Source organism: Salvelinus sp. IW2-2015, linkage group LG4q.2 (genome assembly GCF_002910315.2).
Source record: "Salvelinus sp. IW2-2015 linkage group LG4q.2, ASM291031v2, whole genome shotgun sequence".
NCBI lineage: Eukaryota > Metazoa > Chordata > Actinopteri > Salmoniformes > Salmonidae > Salvelinus > Salvelinus sp. IW2-2015.
This window is the reverse complement of record NC_036843.1, coordinates 1,950,717-1,966,493: the sequence shown is the minus strand read 5'-3', so window position 1 is coordinate 1,966,493 and position 15,777 is coordinate 1,950,717. Positions and strand designations below refer to the sequence as shown.

Below are 15,777 nucleotides of genomic sequence, written 5' to 3'. Positions count from 1 at the left end.
CCAAAAACCATCATACAGTTGAAGTCGGAAGTTTACATACACTTAGGTTGGAGTCATTAAAACTCCTTTTTCAACAACTCCTCAAATTTCTTGTTAAACTATAGTTTTGGCAAGTCGGTTAGGACATCTACTTTGTGCATGACACAAGTAATTTTTCCAACAATTGTTTACAGACAGATTATTTCACTTATAACTCACTGTATCACAATTCCAGTGGATCAGAAGTTAACATACACTAAATTGACTGTGCCTTTAAACAGCTTGGAAAATTCCAGAAAATGATGTCATGGCTTTAGAAGCTTCTGATAGGCTAATTGACATTATTTGAGTCAATTGGAGGTGTACCTGTGGATGTATTTCAAGGCCTACCTTCAAACACAGTGCCTCTTTGCTTGACATGGAAAAATCAAAAGAAATCAGCCAAGACCTCAGAAAAGAAATGGTATACCTCCACAAGTCTGGTTCATCCTTGGGAGCAATTTCCAAACGCCTGAAGGTACCACGTTCATCAGTACAAACAATAGTACGCAAGTATAAACACCATGGGACCACGCAGCCATCATACCGCTCAGGAAGGAGACGCGTTCTGTCTCCTGGAAATGAACGTACTTTGGTGCGAAAAGTGCAAATCAATCCCAGAACAACAGCAAAGGACCTTGTGAAGATGTTGGAGGAAACAGGTACAAAAGTATCTATATCCACAGTAAAACGAGTCCTATATCGACATAACCTGAAAGGCCGCTCAGCAAGGAAGAAGCCACTGCTCCAAAACCGTCATTAAAAAGCCAGACTACGGTTTGCAACTGCACATAGGGACAAAGGTCGTAATTTTTGGAGAAATGTCCTCTGGTCTGATGAAACAAATAGAACTGTTTGGCCATAATGACCATCGTTATGTTTGGAGGAAAAATGTGGAGGCTTGCAAGCCGAAGAACACCATCCTAACCGTGAAGCCCGGGGGTGGCAGTATCATGTTGTGGGGGTGCTTTGCTGCAGGAGGGACTGGTGCACTTCACAAAATAGATGGCATCATGAGGTAGGAAAATGATGTGGATATATTGAAGCAACATCTCAAGACATCAGTCAGGAAGTTAAAGCTTGGTACAAAAGTCCAGACAATCCACCAGGGTTTAAACTCTGGGTCTTCCAAATGGACCCTTAAATGGCTTAAGGACAACAAAGTCAAGGTATTGGAGTGGCCATCACAAAGCCCTGACCTCAATCCTATAGAACATTTGTGGGCAGAACTGAAAAAGCCYGTGCGAGCAAAGAGGCCTACAAACCTGACTCAGTTACACCAGGTCTGTCAGGAGGAATGGGCCAAAATTCACCCAACTTATTGTGGGAAGCTTGTGGAAGGCTACCCAAAACGATTGACCCAAGTTAAACAATTTAAAGGCAATGCTACCAAATACTAATTGAGTGTATGTAAACTTCTGACCCACTGGGAATGTGATGGAAGAAATATGAAAAATATTCTGACATTTCACATTCATAAAATAAAGTGGTGATCCTAACTGGCCTAAGACTGGGAATTTTTACTAGGATTAAATGTCAGGAATTGTGAAAAACTGAGTTTAAATGCATTAGGCTGTCACGCCCTGACCTTAGAGAGCCTTTTTATGTCTCTATTTGGTTTGGTCAGGGTGTGAATTGGGGTGGGTATTCTATGTTCTTTAGTTCTATTATTTGTATTTCTATGTTTTGGCCGGGTAGGGTTCTCAATCAGGGATAGCTGTCTATCGTTGTTTCTGATTGAGAACCATACTTAGGTAGCCCTTTTTCCCACCTGTCTTTGTGGGAAGTTAACTTTGTTTGTGGCACATAGCCCTTTAGCTTCACGGTTGTTTTGGATTGTTTATTGTTTTTGTCGGCGTCATATAAATAAAGGAATATGTACGCTTACTGTAGATCAATTCAGTTTATTTCAGGAGGTGAAATGAAATTCCACTCATGTTTAAAAAAAAAAAAAGTATTAAAACTTAATTGAAATTAACTTCATTTACTGAATAAATAGGATATTGCCCCAACTCTTATACACAAAACATAAATGAACCACATTCTGATAGAGCACAATCCAGACAATCCACCAGGGTTTAAACTCTGAAATCCAGCTCATCTTGATGAGTAGCCTTACATTAACTTATCACTCCAAAGCCACATTGTAGTACTACTACTGTAGTATCAACAACATACAGCAGCCCTGGAGGGACACCCTTCAGCTACAGCAGCCCTGGAGGGACAACCTTCAGCCGGGCACGCACAGGTAACCCGCTTTATAGTGTCAGTCACCTCCTTATGTCAATATTGATTTTCCCCTCGGTTTGGGGGATTAGCCTTGCATGCAAAGATTACACCCTGCTCGATTTAACCCAGCCCCAGATTAACCGCATCAGCGCTGAGCTGATCGCTTCTGCCTGGTGTTGGGGAATGTGAGCACCCCCCCAGCTACGCCTGAAACAAACTCTCAGGGCGCGTCTCAGTACTCTAAAGTGGTTTCCTCTCCCCGTTTCCTTTCCTTCATATGCACCATCAGGAAAAAAACTGGAGGATAGGAGAGGATGCAATTCAAGACAGTTGATATTGAACCACAGAACCCTTCTCGGGCAGGCTATTGCTATATTCCTACATATATCAAGTAGGGCTGGGCGATTATATTGAATTAATTTGAAATAGTGTTTTTGCGCGATATTCCAAATGCCTGTATCGCAAAAAGTATCATGTTTATTTTTAGTTTTTATGAGCGTTTATGTCCGCTTGTTCTCATGCCTTTTTGGTCTCGTTTTCTTCGCTCCATCTGCTGTGACTGCACCTTCACCTTACACACACACACACACCAAGCCCCTCTCCCTGCCACTCACAACAACAAAGACGAGAGATCACTTCATTCACACTGTGACAAGTGGTTTCAACTTGCTAGTCACTATTTGCATTTGAGGTTTGGTCCAACAGAATCAGTCATATGGACACCGAAAGACGAGATATTATTTTTTACTGTAATAGAGGATAAGTTAACCTCTAAAGATACCCGTTTATGTCTCAACTCCTCAAATTGCACGAGAGCAGACTACTAAAACAGGAGTATCAATTTTGGAAAATTAATGCTCAGTTTGTCATGCGCTGCATTGCAGTACCACGTACCTCTAGCAGCATTTTAGCCAAAGACTGTTATACTAGCTGTCTAGTCTGTGTTTTATAAATGTGCAATAATATTCATACTCATTTTGAGAAATTAGGTAGACCACTTGATTTCAATATCTGACAGGCTAGCATGCCGTTCAAACAGTTGGTAGATGGACAGAAGGGTGTGTTCATAACAAGGTAGAACAAACTGTTCTACTTTGTTAGCAAATAGATCCAAGTTGGCTAAACTTGAAATATAAATATTATCTGGTTACTCAGTAGCACGTGGGCTTGTGCTTGAGAGATTGTTTATGAGCCAAGTGTTAATTTTCTATAATGCCTGCTACAAGAAGTTAGTCAGTATAAGTGAATGTGCTTTATGCATGGTTCGGGTTAACTTTGTAACAAAAAGGGCATATTCATAGACAGACTACAAAGCCAGATCAGCGATTACTGCAAAAAGCAGGTTAAACTATATCAGTGGGTCTTGTGGTTGTGGAAGGCTTATATTTAGCCTAGGTATAACTTCACAAGCCCTGAATTCATTAGATTCTTGCTGACTGTTTGAAATGCAGTGTATTTGACCTTTAATTGTACAACAAAGCATATCGTGAATTGCCCATAAGTCAGAAAAAAATGCAGATAAGATTTTTAGGCATAACGCCCAGCCGTTAAAATCAAGCATGGGAATAACAGAGCATGAAGCATGATAAATGCCAAATGGGATTAAATACAATCATTTCCATGATCATAGCGGAATACTAAAACGAGGATATTCATCCCATGAATAATCTCTACACTAAAGGCGTTTGTCATTTTGCATTTGTGAAATGTAGTTGGCGGATCAAGGGGAGGATTGACATTCTCAGCAGACGTGAACAAATACAGAGACATGGTCATCTTACAGTCTAGCCGCTCACTGAGAGGGAGAGGAGAGTCTTTGGTATGAGTGGAGGTATAGGCATCAGGGAGGTTCTCTGAAGAGGAAGAGGTTCAGTCATCACTTTCGTCATTAAACAATGTTGGGAAGAGAGCATGAGAGAGGAGGTATTAGTTTAAAAAAAATCAGATCTACGAAAGTATTAGATGTGTAGTGTTTCAGATTACGGTACAGAAATGACCAGGTATTTACTTTAAAATGACATGGTAAAACAGTAATTGCGCAGTCATAACCCATGAACTCATGTTTTTGAGGATTTACTAAAACAAGTAGCACTAGGCACCATGGCACCACCTAGAGGAATGGAAAAGGAGAAATATGTAAATCATGTTAAGAAGCCTAATTATGAACCCATGTATGGATGTGAAAATATTAGTATTTATATTAATTAATGTATTATGTTTGTAAAATGTGAGAAAAAAAAACTTGTATAAAGATTATAAAAATAAAAAAACATAAAATAGAAACGGAGAAAGGGCTAGGGGAAGGCTCAGGGAAGGGTCAAACACAGGTGGACTGATCCCTCACCTCCCTGACTGTGACAGTCCTCTATCCAATCAGGCTTAGGCTTTGGCCTTGGGGTGAGTACTCTGGATCTGCTGCTGCCCTATTGGTCAGAGCCTCTTCCTCCAGCTGGCACAGAGAAAAGAGACAGGTGAGATGAGGTTTCGTGGATAGTGTGTGTGTATTCGGAATGTRTTTAGACCCCTTCCCCTTTTCCACATGTTGTTACGTTACAGCCTTGTTCTAAAATGGATTAAATATTTTTTGCCCCTCAACCTACACACAATACCCCATAATGACGATGCAAAAATGTATTACAAATAAAAAATAGAAATACCTTATTTACATAAGTATTCAGACCCTCTGCTATGAGACTCGAAATTGAGTTCAGGTGCATCCGGTTTCCATTAATTATCCTTGAGATGTTTCTACAACTTTTTTTGGAGTTCACCTGTGCTAAATTCAATTGATTGGACATGATTTGGAAAGGCACACCTGTCTATATAACGTCCCACAGTTGACAGTGCATGTCAGAGCAAAAACCAAGCCATGAGGTCGAAGGAATTGTCCAGAGAGCTCTGAGACAGGATTGTGTCGAGGCACAGATCTGGGGAAGGGTACAAAAACATTTCTGCAGCATTGAAGGTTCCCAAGAACACAGTGGCCTCCATCATTCTTAAATGGAAGAAGTTTGGAACCACCAAGACTCTTTTCACCGCCCGGCCAAACTGAACAATCGGGGGAGGAGGGCCTTGGTCAGGGAGGTGACCAAGAACCCGATGGTCACTCTGACAGAGCTCCAGTTCCTCGGTGGAGATGGGAGAATCTTCCAGAAGGACAACCATTTCTGCAGCACTCCACCAATCAGGCCTTTATGGTAGAGTGGCCAGATGGAAGCCACTCCTCAGTAACAGGCACATGACAGCCCGATTGGATTTTTCCCAAAAGGCACCTAAAGGGTGCTCAGACCATGAGAAACAAGATTATCTGGTCTGATGAAACCAAGATTGAACTCTTTGGCCTGAATGCCAAGCGTTAGGTCTGGTAGAAACCTGGCACCATCCCTACGGTGAAACATGGTGGTGGCAGCATCATGCTATGGGGATATTTTTCAGCGGCAGGGACTGGGAGACTAGTCARGAACGAGGGAAAGATGAACGGAGCAAAGTACAGAGAGATTCTTGATGAAAACCTGCTCCAGGATCTCGGAAGGTGAACCTTCGCCCCAGTCTAACAGGACAACGACCCTAAGTACACAGCCAAGACAACGCAGGAGTGGCTTCAGGACAAGTCTCTGAGAGGATCTGCAGAGAAGAATGGGAGAAAACTCCCCAAATACAGGTGTGCCAAGCTTGTAGCGTCATACCCAAGAAGACTTGAGGCTGTAATCGCTGCCAAAGGTGCTTCAAGAAAGTACTGAGTAAATGGTCTGAATACTTATGCAAAATTCAAAAGGCACTCGCACATCTGAGCAATCTTATTTGCAGGTGCATGGCAACAATTGAACAAGATGAAGGAAAAAGGAAACCGCACACTGCTCTTGATAGTATCACCGATATTTAATAAGCTTACGTATCGGCCACACGGCCTTCGTCAGAGCTTTTGGGATTTTTTGAAAGTTGCACCCTTATGTAGACATGGCCCCACCCACATCCGTTCTATACATCGAAGGGGGTTGGAGGCAAAGGGAAAACAAATAAGTGCTACCAAATATAACAATATGCATTTCATAAATATTACAAACGTGTATAAATAAGGCGTATTGAAAACGTCTGTAAAATCTCAATGAGGACATAGCAAGTTTTCATTAGTCATTGGGTACTTATGGAAATGTGATATTTCATTTATTTTTTTATAAATATGCAAAACGAAACAACTGTTTTTTCTTTGTCATTATGGGGTATTGTGTGTAGATTGATGAGGGGGGAAAAACAACAATTTAATACATTTTAGAACAACGCTGTAACGTAAGAAAATGTGGAAAAAGTCAAGGGGTCTGAATACTTTCCAAATGCACTGTATGTGTGTGTTTTACCTGTTCTTTGAGGTATGCGTGTGCGCAGGGTCCTAGACCCCTCAGTACCAGTCCCACTACGAAGCACCAGATGGACAGTCCTGTTTCCAGTCCTGCCAGCAGAACACATGGGAACCACAGAGACAGGGTAGTGTCCTGAAGAGAGAGATAAGTAGAGGTAGAGAGAGAGAGAGAGATACTTAATACATAAGTATATTGGTGTGGTGTCAAAGGGGCAGAGAGTGGTAGAGAGAGAGTGGTAGAGAGAGAGTGGTAGAGAGAGAGTGGTAGAGAGAGAGTGGTAGAGAGAGAGTGGTAGAGAGAGAGTGGTAGAGACGTACATATATCCGTGTGGTGTCGAAGGGGCAGTCTGCATTGACTGGCGAGCGGGCATTGATTGGCTGGTCAGTGAAGTTGCAGCCCATCATGAGGCCCCGCCCCTCATTGGTAATTGTGAGGCTAATAGCCAATAGGAGCCCGACGCCGCAGGCCGCAGAGAGTAGGGCATTCAGGAAGGAACTAATCAGAAGACCTATGTGCTGGAGTTGGGGGAGAGAAGGAGAGGAGAGAGAGCAAGAGGAGGGGGCATAGGCAGAGAAGAAAGGAGGGAAAGAGGGGTGAAGTCAAGTTTAGTTTATTAGCATCCCCATTAGCTACTGCACATGCAGCAGCTACTCTTCCTGAGGTCCACATAAAAAGTACAAATACATGTACAGAACAGTTATAGACAAGGACATTAAATCATATTTTTATTACATAAAACAAATATATATAATAGAGTTATATTGCAAAGACACCAAGAGACAACAAAAATACTATTTACACACTATTCAAATATACATATTCATACATACAGTTAAATTAGATCTTTAGAAGAGGAGAGGCCCTGTAATACACATTTTTTTGTGTGTGTGTTTTTTTAAGCTAAACTTGCTTTTTGCCTGAGTAACCTCTTGGTGCAGAGCATTCCACGGTAACATGTCTCTATACATAACTGAGCGACACATTAAATCTGTTTTTGGTTTGGGTACAGTGAAGAAACCCCTGGGGGTGTATCTGGTGGGGTATGTCTGTCTGTTTGAAGTGTATGTGGTTAGGCATTTTCAACACACAAATATTTCTTAAAAAGACTAGAAGTAGTAGTCAAGAGAGATCAGTGGGGTGRTGGTTGCAGACTTAATGGCTTACAAATGATATGTTATTGTTATGGATGGTGATGGTCTTACCAGTTTCCAAACGGGCAGATTTCTTGACACCAATATGGCAATGATTCCTGTTGCAATGCTCTGAAAATGGAAAGACAAACGTACATTTTTTAAATCTATAACATCACCTGTTATTAGTTATTACTACAGTAACCCATAATATAGTTCTCTGACTGACCAGCAGTCCAGAAGTGACAGAGATGATGTTGGCTGCTGTGAACTCGGTGGTGATCTGGTCGTTGGGTTTGGAGATGTGACGCAAGATGCTGCCGTGGACGATGGCTCCCAGGATGAAGTTGATGTGGCCCACTAGGATCAGAGTAAACCCCTTCTTCATCAGCCACCCCGGACCCTTCTCCTTATCTGACACACAGACACGTTGGTGATTGTACACAACACACATAGTTTAATAGCGTACACAGTAAACACCATGGAGAATGACAGAGTTAACATACAAAAGTCAGCAAGCCTCTCCAACTTCGACTTATTTGTTGAGAAACGTTCACAATACTGAAGACAGTATAGCCTACTGAATGTGTCACTCTAGACTCTGTGCATCTGAAACGTTAGAGCAAGTGTTCAAAGCATTAGTAGTAGATTATCAGTTTACTTTCGAAATACGCAAACGAACACCTGTGCAGGGCAGGCTAGACAGAATGGTATCCCAAGATGTACTCTTAAGGAGCCTACCGTAACGTTATTCCTCATGGTCGAAGGACTATGTATGTTATTTTCAGAGGTAGACTGGTTCTGGCAGCCAAAACAGCCAAATACTCCATCTAAACACAAATCGATTCTCAATTGCGATATGTTTCTAGAAACATAAAGCCCTTTACATTCATATCAGATCAAAATAATTTCACAAATGCAAAATTAACACTTACTGTACACTATTTTAACTGGCTTTATCACAGTTGCAGCCGACAGAATTTTTCAGTGACAACACGTTTCTGGCGGCCTTCTTCTATTACCCACAGGTTTTTGAAGCATACTAGATAGCTAATTAGTACTGTCGTACATCTGTCTTCCGCAAGCACACGCTGTAACATGGAGATACGGCCGTGTGGGAAAACTAACCCTATAAAAGGTGTGTATCAATTATTTCTCGCTGATATGAAAGACAAGGTCCTCATGCTTCCAAAAGCGTAATGGACGTTAATGTTCAGACAGAGCTCGGGGCTCTTAACAAAAATCCTGCCGTACAGAAGACGCCTTTGTCTAATGACTCTACAGTGYCTTCTGAACATATTCACACTCATTTCCTTTCCACATTTTGTTGTGTTACAGCCTGAATTTAAATTGAGATTTTGTGTCACTGGCCTACACACAATACTCCATAATGTCAAAGTGGAATTATGTTAAAAAATACATTTAAAAAATCTAGATGAACAGCTGATATGTCTTTGGTCAATAAGTATTCAACCACTTTGTTATGTGAAGCCTAAATAAGTACAGGAGTAAAAATCTGCCTAACAAGTCAAATAATACGTCGCAGGGACTCACTCTGTGTGCAAAAATAGTTTAACATGATTTTTGAATGACTACCTCTCTCTCCCCCCCCCCCCCCCMCACACACACAGATAATTGTAAGGTCCTTCAGTCAAGCAGTGAATTTCAAACACAGATTCAACCACAAAGACCAGCCAGGTTTTCCAATGCCTCACAAAGAAGGGAACCTATTGGTAGATGTGTAAAAAAAAACACAAAAAAAACAGACATTAAATATCCCTTTGAGCATGGTGAAGTTATTATACTTTGGAGGGTGTATCAATACACCAAGTTACTACAAAGACACAGGCGTCCTTCCTAACTCAGTTGCAGGAGAGGAAGGAAACTGCTCAGGGATTTCACCATGAGGCCAATGGTGACTTTCAAACAGTTACAGAGTTTAATGGCTGTGAAAGGAGAAAATTGAGGATGGATCAACAACATTATAGTTACTCCACAATACTAACCTAAATGACAGAGTGAAAAGAAGGAAGCTTGTACAGAACAAACATTTTCCAAAACATGCATCCTGTGGCAAAGCAATTCACTTTTTTTCTTGAATACAAGGTGTTATTATGTTTGGGGAAAATTCAATACAAAACATTACTGAGTACCACTCTCCATATTTTCAAGCATAGTGGTGGCTGCATCATGTTAGGGGGCTCCCGAGTTGCGCATCGGTCTAAGGCACTGCATCTCAGTGCTTGAGGTGTCACTACAGACACCCTGGTTCGATTCCAGGCTGTATATCACAACCGGCCGTGATTGGGAGTCCCATAGGGCGGCGCACAATTGGCCCAGAGTCGTCTGTGTTTGGCCGGTGTAGGCCGTCATTGTAAATAAGAATTTGTTCATAACTGACTTAGTTAAATAAAGGTTAAAATAAATTTAAAATTATAATGTAAACAACAAAAAAAGGGGTATGTTTGTAATCGTTAGAGACTGGGACGTTTTTCAGGATAAAAAAATAAACTGAATGCAGCTCAGCACAGGCAAAATCAGATGAAAACTTTGTTCAGTCTGCTTTCCACCAGACACAGGGAGAGGAATTCACCTTTCAGCAGGACAATAACCTACAACACTAGGCCGAATCTATAAATCTAAGCCAAGACCTGAAAATTATTGTCTAGTAATGATCAAAAACCAATTTGACAGAGCTTGAAGAATTTAGAAAATAATAATGGCCAAATGTTGCACAATCCAGGTGTGAAATGCTCTTAGAGACTTACTCAGAAAGACTCACAGCTGTAATCACTGCCAGAGGTGATTCTAACATGTATTGACTCACAGGGTTGAATACTTATCTGATCAAGATATAGTGTTGTATTTTTCATATATATATRTATTTTTACAGATGTTAGAATTTTACTTCCACTTTACATTGCTGACTATTTTGTGTAGATCGTTGATCATTACATTTCAAAAAAATAAATACATTTAATCCCATTTTGTCACACAACAAAATGTGAAAAAAGTCAAAGGGTGTGAATACTTTCTGAAGGCACTGTATGCGCAATGTAATGGAGCTGAGACTCAAGACAACGGGCTTTCTAATCGGGTGACAGAATGGTTGCCTTGCCAAAGTGAAAACAAGAATTTACCTGTGCACATCAAAGGTAGCTTTCTCCGGTACAAAAAAAGTTATCTAAAGTTCACTTACCGAAACCACACATACTGTTGCAGTATATTTGTCAAGATATAGGCTATTTCTTGGAGGATAACAGACAGGCCTACGTCTTTATTTTGTATTTTCATGAAAAAGTTCCTCCGGAGTTGGAGACGTCAGGGGCTTTACCTGTCAAGCGGAAGCTGGGCATTCACGGGAGGACAAAGGTTAGTTTTTGTATGCAAATTAGATTAGGGTGGGTGAATGGGTTACGTTTTATCTCAATCTCAAAAAAGTGTGTGTGTGAAGTGGTTGGGGGTAAAAGAGTCAGCTAGATGTCTGTATGTGTGTATCAAATAAAATAGTATTGGTCGGTTACACATATTTTGCAGATGTTATCGGAAATGCTTGTGTTCCTAGCTCCAACAGTGCAGTAATACCTAACAATACACACAAATCAGAAAAAATATTAATAATTATATTAATATTAAAACGAGCAATGTCAGAGTCCAGAATATAAATATCTGTAGCCTATATAATTGTGTGTATAGACATTATGGACAGTATAGAAAAGGTGTGTATCTAAGATGAGCCTTGACTAGAATACGGTATATACATGTGAAGTGTGTAAAACGCTATGTAAACATTATTAAAATGACCAGTATTCAGTGACTATATGTACATAGGGCAGTTCCCTAAACATCAGACTGTTACCATGGTTACTCCATGATATCAGTCTGAAAGAAGTCACTGTAAAAAAGATACAATAGTCTACAAGACAGAATGTTGAATAAAATTATATTTGAGGTAGCGGTTGTACGTGCTGTTGGTCCTTTTGGTGGTAGGTGGAAATAGGGTATCCACAGGAAAGTGTTGTTCACCCTACCTTTTGAGGGCTGGTAGGTTCTGTCACTTGTATTTTCAATCTCTTGATTTATTGCACGATGCACAATATGTAAACAATAGCCGAACATAACCAAAGTAGTTGACCAAAGCTTGTTTCCTCGCAATCAGCTGGACGTTTTTGCCATTTGGGCTGTGGATCAATTAGGTTTGGCCATACTGTGCAAGTGTTAAGTTCGATTTTGCGTCAGTATTGAAAATAAAAAACAGAAGTACAAAACAAAAAGGTTCTTAACACTACTCTGTAGATATTTTGGCTACATTTTCAAACAGCAGAAGGACAAACTGCACAGACAACTGCTAGAGCAAATTTAAATGTAATTTTATTCAACATTCTGGCTTATAAGGAACATTTACACAATTTTGCACACAAATGTCTCAGGCTGTATATACCAATTAATTGTGTTTTACAGCCTGATTRATCAGACTAATAGGGCAGCAGTCTCTAAGGTGCCGGGTTGAGTACCGGGTGGTAGCCGGCTAGTAACAATGACTAAAGTTCAGGGCAGGATACTGGTCGGTAGCCGGCTAGTGGTGTCTATTTAACAGTCTGATGGCCTGGAGATAGAAAAACAGCTTCTATCTCTCGGTCCCAGCTTTGATGCACCTGTACGGTCTCTGCGGGGCCAAGCCACATTTCTTCAGCCTCCTGAGATTGAAGAGGCACTGTTGCGCCTTCTTCGCCAGTGTCTGTGGGGATGGATAATTTCATGTTTTGTGCACGCTGAGGAACTTGAAGCTTTTCCACCGTCTCCACTGCGGCCCTGTCGATGAGGGTGTGCACCCTCTGCTACAGTATCTCCTGAAATCCACGATCAGCTCCTTCGTTTGGTCAACATTGAGGATATTTTCCTGTCTACAGGGCAGTGTCTCTTCATCGTAGGTAATTCAGGCCTACCACAGTTGCCTTCTGCAAACTTGAATTGAGTTGGATACGTGCATGGCACGCAGTCATGGGTGAACAGGGAGTGTATGTGTATTGGTAGAGGGATACATTTGTTACTGTACTACAATTTGCCTTTCACATTTCAAAAATACATTCTTAAATTGTAATTGACTACGACACTATTASTATTCCACTGAGTATGCTCTGTGTGTACACAGGAGTTAGGCATGCGGCTGCATTTTTGGCGAGGATTATAGATTTTCACACCAGGACAACAGCTGTCATAAGGTGAGAGTAAACCACAGACTAGGTGGAGATATTCACCGAGCTACTGTTAGCGGTGTCTGTTAAAACATCCCAGTTGAAAGTAGATTCAGGAACTAATGACTGAGACATTTAGGGAGAGGTGGTGCCTACATATTTAATCATACAGAATACCAAACAATTTAATAAAGAAACATGAACGAATCATACATTGCAAAGGCTCTCATAGACAACTGTCAGAAGGCACACATACGCACGCACACTACTACCACAAACCCAATCACTATACTCACCAGCCCACTTATTTCTCAATCACTAAACACGCTGCCCAAGTGCTCCTCAAAGTAAAAGATACAGTATAAAGAAAAATGCAGATTGTGAATACAGTAACTGTAAAACAAATGTAATGATTGAGGTTGGATCTAGTTGAGGGCTTTGCTGTTGCAGTTTTTCCAGACAGATTGTCACAGTGGACAGAAACATTTCTGCATACCAGACATGTGATCCGCTGTAGTTTGACTGCTTAGTTTGTTGCTGTTCTTCCAGCGAATAATCCAGCTTTGGGGAAAGAGGCTGTTGAGTACACTTAAAAGCAAGTGCATCATTCTGTAACTTGGGTTGCGTTTAGGAGGGTGCAACGTACTGAACACTGCAGATAGAAAAGCAATGAAGACAGCTAACAGGATTCATAGGAGGTGTGACAGTTCTACACAGTGCCTTCAGAAAGTACTCAGACCCCTTGATTTTTTCCACATTGTTATGTTACAGCCTTCTAAAATTGATTAAATACAAAAGTTTCCTCAGCAATCCACACACAATGACAGAGGGAAAACATGTGATTATTTTGCACATTTATTAAAAACAAAAAAAACTTAACATAAGTATTCAGAACCTTTATCATGAGACTCAAAATTGAACTCAGGTTTATCCTGTTTTCATTGATCATACTTGAGATGTTTCTACACCTCGATTAGAGTCCACCTGTGATAAATTCAATTGATTGGACATGTTTTGGAAAGACACACACCTGTCTATAAGGTCCCACAGTTGACAGTGCATGTCAGAGCAGAAGTCGAAGGAATTGTCTGTAGAGCTCCGAGACAGGATTGTGTCAAGGCACAGCTCTGGGGAAGGGTACCAACAAAAATTCTGCAGCCTTGAAGGTCCAAGAAAACAGGGGCCTGCATCATTCTTAAATGGAAGAAGTTTAGAACCCCCAAGACTCTTCCTAGAGCTGGCTGCCCAGACAAACTGAGCAATCAGGGCATTGGTCAGGGAGGTGACCAAGAACCAATGGTCACTCTGACAGAGCTCCTCTGTGTCTGGGCACTACCAGGCCTTTGTGGTAGTGCCCAGACAGAAGTCACTCCTCAGTAAAAGGCACATGACAGCCCGCTTGGAGTTTGCCAAAAGGACTCAGACCATGAGAAACAAGATTCTCTGGTCTGATGAAACCAAGATTGAACTCTTTGGCCTGAATGCAAAGCGTCACTTCTGGAAGAAACCTGGCACCATCCCTACGGTGAAGCATGTTGGTGGCAGCAGCATGCTGTGGGGATGTTTTTCAGCGGCATGACAGAGAGTAGTCAGGATCGAGTCAAAAGATGAATGGAGCAAAGAACAGAGATTATTGATGAAAACCTGCTCCAGAGCACTCAGGAACTCCGACTGGGGTAACGGTTCACCTTCCAACAGAACAACGACCCTAATCACACAGCCAAGACAACGCAGGAGTGGCTTCGGGACAAGTCTCTGAATGTCCTTGAGTGGCCCAGGCTGAGCCCGGACTYGAACCGAATCAAACATCTCTGGAGAGACCTGAAAATAGCTGTGCAGCAACGCTCCCTATCCAACCTGACAGAGCTCGAGAGGATCTGCAAAGAAGAATGTGAGAAACTCCCCAAATAAAGGTGTGCAAAGCTTGTAGTTTCATACCCAAGAAGACTCGAGGCTGTAATCACTGCCAAAGGTGCTTCAACAAAGAACTGAGTAAAGGATCTGAATATTTATGTAAATGTGAAGATTTTTTTTTTGTATAAATTTGCAAAAATGTCTAAACCTTTTTGCTTCGTCATTATGGGATATTGTGTGTAGATTGACAAGAAAAAAAACATCTAATGAATTTTAGAATAAGGCAACAAAGTCAAGCGGTCTGAATACTTTCCGAAGTCAAAATTCCACAACGTTGTGCCCTACTGAACCTGATCATGGTTACCTAACTGTTTCTGCACCCAACAGCACTAGCGTTGCCAAGACAAACAGCTTAGTTAAAGCAGTACGAGTTAGACAGCCAGGCCATTAGATTAACTGTTTGTCCACTCATATTCTCATTTCATATTTGGACTTCAACTCCTCTTTGGGTTGTACAGTAAAGTAAATCATTACCTGTTCACAAAAAAAAAAAAAAATCTAAATTGCCAGAATATTCAAAGGAAACCATTAAATTATCCAGATTAAGTACAGTATAAGTTAAAAATATATATTTAACAGACTATATAAAGTTGTGTTAGCCAATCAGAGGCATGAATACGGTGTTCACCGATCAGCCACCTTAACTACAGCTCCAGCCATTGGACATCTCCTGTAAATCTGCTTTGATTGACAGGCAGTAAATCCCATCCCTCCCAGACTATTGGCTCAGACTCCATGGGGGTGTGGCTCCATCAGTGAAGACCACAGTAAACATTTCTGTTTGTTAAAAAGTGAAGATATGACACATTTGTAACATTAATACTCTAGACTCCCCCTACCCCACTCATACATGTATATAAGGCTCACTTATAGCATTCAGAAAGAGAGCGAAGTTCACCGCAGACATTAATGCATAGCCGTAGAGTGACCACA

The 15,777-nt window shown here is 41.2% G+C and overlaps 1 protein-coding gene across 2 annotated transcripts; it reads right to left on the bottom strand.

Moving 5' to 3' along the window:
• Positions 1 to 566: 566 nt before the first annotated feature.
• LOC111963123 (keratinocyte-associated protein 3-like) lies at positions 567 to 11,095 on the bottom strand. 2 transcript variants are annotated; one of them, XM_023986355.2, is made up of 7 exons: positions 10,935 to 11,095; positions 7,965 to 8,149; positions 7,808 to 7,867; positions 6,923 to 7,120; positions 6,603 to 6,737; positions 4,592 to 4,696; positions 567 to 4,126 (listed from the first exon to the last, which is right to left on the bottom strand). In XM_023986355.2, the coding sequence occupies exons 1-6, from the start codon at positions 10,945 to 10,947 to the stop codon at positions 4,613 to 4,615; spliced, it is 675 nt and encodes a 224-aa protein (XP_023842123.1). In that variant the 5' UTR covers positions 10,948 to 11,095; the 3' UTR covers positions 567 to 4,126; positions 4,592 to 4,612. The 2 variants fall into 2 exon arrangements, with proteins under 2 accessions (XP_023842123.1, XP_023842122.2); XM_023986354.2 differs by having other exon boundaries at positions 567 to 4,100.
• Positions 11,096 to 15,777: the final 4,682 nt, after the last annotated feature.

Excerpts from the sequence above, each read along its gene's own strand:
- LOC111963123 (XM_023986355.2), bottom strand. Across the intron at positions 7,868-7,964 it reads CTGTCACTTCTGGACTGCTG|AGCATTGCAACAGGAATCAT; the intron begins GTCAGTCAGAGA and ends TTCCATTTTCAG. Across the intron at positions 4,697-6,602 it reads ACGCATACCTCAAAGAACAG|CTGGAGGAAGAGGCTCTGAC; the intron begins GTAAAACACACA and ends TCTCTGTGCCAG.